This window comes from Montipora foliosa, chromosome 7 (assembly GCF_036669935.1).
Source record: "Montipora foliosa isolate CH-2021 chromosome 7, ASM3666993v2, whole genome shotgun sequence".
Classification (NCBI taxonomy): Eukaryota; Metazoa; Cnidaria; class Anthozoa; order Scleractinia; family Acroporidae; genus Montipora; species Montipora foliosa.
In genome coordinates, this window is record NC_090875.1 from 32559773 (window position 1) to 32564609 (window position 4837).

General features: G+C 38.3%; 1 protein-coding gene across 1 annotated transcript in view; it reads right to left on the bottom strand.

Annotated features, from left to right (window-relative positions):
- Window positions 1-505: 505 nt before the first annotated feature.
- The window catches only part of LOC138010734 (UDP-galactose translocator-like), a 14841-nt gene continuing 10509 nt past the window's right edge, over window positions 506-4837 (bottom strand). Inside the window, exon 4 of the mRNA XM_068857706.1 lies at window positions 506-2758. Coding sequence (XP_068713807.1) covers window positions 2328-2758 — 431 coding nt within the window. The 3' untranslated portion in view covers window positions 506-2327. The remainder of the gene's footprint in view (window positions 2759-4837) is intronic.

The window sequence follows — 4837 nt, forward strand, 5'->3', positions numbered from 1 at the left end:
TGGTGTAGTGTAAACAACCTTTGCTGTGCTCTTTTTTGGCACCAGTGCCAGTTTCACAGGAGCCGTGCCAAAAAAGTTCTGTAGTGTAAACCGGGCTTTAGTGTCGTAGTCAACCTTAATTAGTACCTTAGAAAATAGTTTGTCAGTTTATTTGTTCTTAAAAGTCTCTATTTTGAAAATACTATTAAAATTTATGGTTGTTTGTTGTAAGAGTGTGGGCAGGGGTTTGGGTGCATTTCTTTTGCGTGTCGTTTGCGTTTTGTTTCTTTTCCTAGGCCATCCGTACCCACGTCACACAAACATAACAATCTACATCGAACTCACTATGATTACACAGGTGTCTTAACAACATATTGTTTTTCATGATGGAGGGAACGTCACATGATACCACTGGTTACTCTCTAGCCCAGGGAAGGCTCTGCATAAGTGAGAAAAACAGGTTTTTTGGCCATAACTCCCCCCGGTTAACTCCCCCCGGTTTTGAGTGTGTCCCTCCCCCCCCCTTCCAACCCCCAGAAGTACAAAGCAATAATATCTATGACGGGAGATAATAATTATTTTGTAATGTTGGGAGCATTAATTTTATCACATTGTTGGATCTATTTACAATTTGGTTGAACAGTCATTTCAAATATATACTATCTCCTGCTCATTTTGTTCATCAAGTCCTCAGGCAATCAAAATTAATAGGCTATAGCCAGTAATTAAAGTTTGTTGAATCTAGGTTGACTAACTGGCAGTAAATAAATCAAAATATTTCCATAGCTGTGCACATAATTTACAGTAAAATCCAGAGTATAAGAACTTACTATTTCCAACTTTCAAGGTGAATACATGTAGCTTCTTATATTTACATATTTGATGCATAAGACAAAAGAAGCCTGTTTACTGTAGGTTGCTAAATAAGTTCTTATTTTTTCAAAGAGTCTGAGTGGTGCAGGTCGTGAAATTTTAAACACATATATTTAACATACAAGTAGATGTCATTGGAAATAATTTTTTTAGTGACTAGCTTCTAGGAATACTATTAAACATGAAATATTATTAAATACTATTAGAAAGTGATATTGAAAAATGACAAGGATAGTATCACTGCCAAGCCTTCAGTCTTATTTCTCATTCCATAACTATTACTTGCCTATCAAATAAGAACGATTTCCAAATTTCAGGCTGAATTGGTTGTTATAAAAATGGGTGTCTAAATGGCACAAATTAATTTCGGGCTGTAGTTTCCTAATCCACTAGGTTCTTATACACAGTATTTTACCGTAGTGTATTTTACAACATTTTAGAAGTCAGAGATGTCACGTCAAATTCTTGAGATCAGTGTGACTTGACGAGACTACAATTTCTTGTTTGAAGCAAGGACAATTGCCGCAGCAATTACAATTATAATAACTTTAACCTGAAATTTGTCCTCCTCCAACTGTGAGATAAATTGAAATGATGCCCCTATAGAGCATAACAGATACCCTTTCCATTCAATAAGGGAACCTTTGTTTACATTTTTGCCTCATTAGCACAAGGCAATTGTTTTTTAATCAGTCAGCAGAGAATAAAGAACTGAATGTTGAAAGTGCATTCCATGAAGTGTGCTGTCTCTTAAAATTTGAATGACATTAGCTACTTGATAACCAAGAGTGAGATTGTTACAGCAAAATCTCAAATGAAGGCCTTGCCGTACTGAACGAGCGACAGCAAGTTCAATACAGCTAGGCCGAGGTTTGAGATTTTGCTGTAACGACTGAACGGTCGAGGTTATTAAGTTGCTTATTATATGGCTAACAGAACGGTTCTAAAGAAGAAAAAACACATTTGCATAATCCATAATCGGCCCGTGGGCATTATGGGAGAACAATGCCCTAGCGCTTAGCTGCTCTTAGCCAATCACAGCGTGCGTTATATCGGCCAGAAACACTAGCGCTGCCATATAATAAATATCAGATAATCTCTGAGCAATGATACTTTGCAAATTCGAAATTTTACAAAGAGAGTATGGGATCGTTAGCGACTAATTGCCACCCAAGAATTAATTTTATAGGTTTTTGATGGCTAATAACTGGCTGGTTATCAAAGCTATAGGCCTAAAATTGGAGATTTAATAACTAAAGTTTAACAAGTTCTTTTACCTTTTGAAGTCAATTTGTAATTATCATTATGCCCTCTACCCTGTGAGGAAACTTGTACATGTATGTTAATGAAACAAAAAAAAATTAATGTCAACAAGAAGATTCCCTTATAACAGTCCCAATTACACTGTGAATGAATAGTCCCTCTGTTGTGTTTCCCTTATATAAATGGCTTCTATGAAGTCAACTGAACACAATCTAAACTTTGACAATGGGACCACTTGGTTTGGTCTCAGTCATTTTGGCTTGGTTCCGCGGATGCCCATACGAAAATATGGCAAGAATGACTAATGCAGCCCCAAGTAAGAACTGACTACTCATTTGAAAGCTAAACAAATACACTGACGCTATACATGAAACAATAATTGAGAAGGATGTTGCAAATCCCTTGAGAATATTGTCAGCATATTTCACGACAACTGCTACAAGGAGGCCTCCAAATGCCTGCATAAAAATAACTATCCATACCACCCTGCTGTATCCAAACAAGAACCCTTTGTCAGCAATCTTGTCACCATCTTTGACATACATTCCAGTGAGACCAATGACTGTTCCATATAAGCCCAACTGAATGTTCCGCAGCCACACTGACATTTGCGAACCCTTTAAGATCTTTTCAAAGTACACGCCTACATTGAAAAAAAATCGGACACTTTTATTTACAGATGATTGAAACAGCTGGAGTGTTGCTCGGACGAGCAGATTAATGAATTCATTATTGCAAATTTGATTCCAGCAATCATTTCAATAATCTGGTCATTGGATGAATCATGCAAAACTGATTCAAATCAAGCCTCAGTTTAAAACTCAAATTTTGATTGTAATATTGCTCACTTCCGGTGCCAGGCTGGGGTGAGAATTTGACAGGTGTGCCATTTTCCATAATCTGCTAAAGTGGAAACAAACGTGATTTGCCTTTCCTTTTAAATTTATTTCTTTGTCCAAAACACAGTGTCCCAAGTTTGAGGATACTGGTAAGATCACAGAAATTAAGAAAAATGTTGGTAGAATAAAATGAGCATTGTTTAACAGATTGACAGACAATGCAAATCAGCAAACCTGTGAAATTCTCCCGCTGGCCTCAACCAATAAAATACTAGCTCAGTGAGAAAATCTGGGTATAACTCTGACACTCTGGGGGGGGAAGGGGGGAGGGGAGCAAAATGCCTATTAAAACTTTAGGGACTCTCTAGGGAAGCCCATCTACCTCCTTGCTCTACTCCTTAACATCCACATCCCCTATGTTTTGGCAATTACACACAAATGCACTTCAAAAGGGTGTGTGAAAGTCTGGTCATAAGTAAACTTAAGATAAAAACTACCAACCTAACAATGACAAACAATAATAATAATCATCATCATCATCATCATACCAGGAGTTGTACATGTACCAGGAGCTAGATGGGAAATCATGGGATAATACCATAATCCACCCTGACGCAGAAGAAAGTTGTGAGTACTGGCGTAACATCTGGGACAGCCCTGCACGGCATAACAAAGAGGCAGAATGGTTAAATGGAGTTAAAGCAGATCTGCAGGATTATGAGGTGCAAAGTAATGTGGCCATCACCTTGATAGATGTGAAAGATCAGTTGAAAAAGGTTGCTACCTGGAAAGTGCCAGGTTCAGATGGTATCCAGGGATACTGGCTGAAGTATTTTTCATCACTTCATGGTTTTATGGCCGAACAGCTCAATAACATGTTACAATCGAGCCTCACTCCAGAGTGAACAAACAAAGGAAGAACTACCTTGTATGTGAAAGACCCCTCACAAGGCAATGCAGCAGAAAACTTCAGACCAATTACCTGTCTCCCACTCATGTGGAAGCTTTTGACTGGAATACTGTCGGAGAAAATCTATGACCATCTGGAAGACCACCAGCTGTTTCCTGAGGAACAAAAAGGATGAAAGAAAGACTCACAGGGCACTTACGTGTAAGACCAACTTCTGATTGACAAAATGGTGCTAAGAAACAGCCAGAGAAGAAAGACCAACTTAGCCATGGCATGGATTGATAATCACAAAGCTTATAACATGGTCCCACACTCATGGATAGTTTAGAGCTTGTCATTATTGGGTGTTGCACCAAATATTTAAGAATTGTTGAGGAATAACATATTGGAGAACATGCCTAACAGCTGGGAGTGATACGCTTGGAGAGGGCAGGATAAGGAGACGAATCTTCCTCCTTCAGTAATCTTTGTGATCTGTTTGATACCTTTAACTTTGCTTCTACATAAAGCTAAGGGGCGCTACCAACTAGGAGGAGACTGGATCAATCAATTATTTGATGATTTACAGCTGTATGGGAGACGAGCATGAACTGGATTCTCTTGTGAATACAGTTTGTGTCTTCAGTACCGATATTGGCATGGAATTTGGCCTTAAAAAGAGTGGAGTTCTGCTGATGAGCATTGCACATGGAATTTGTAGGGATAGATCTTCCAGATGGAGAGAGAATGAAAACGGTCTTGGAAGATGGTTACAAATATTTGGAAGTTCTCGAGTTGGATGGTGTTTTGAATGATGAAAATAATGACCCCATAATGGATTGGCTTGTGCTTTTTTTTTTTTTTACCAGTTTTCACTTTGTTTCTAACTAAAAAGGGCCTCTTGGCATGGAATTGAACTGTGAACCTTGTGAACCTGTCCAATAATTATAACTTGCGCTAAAGACAAGTTGATCATCGTTTCTGCGATTAGAAA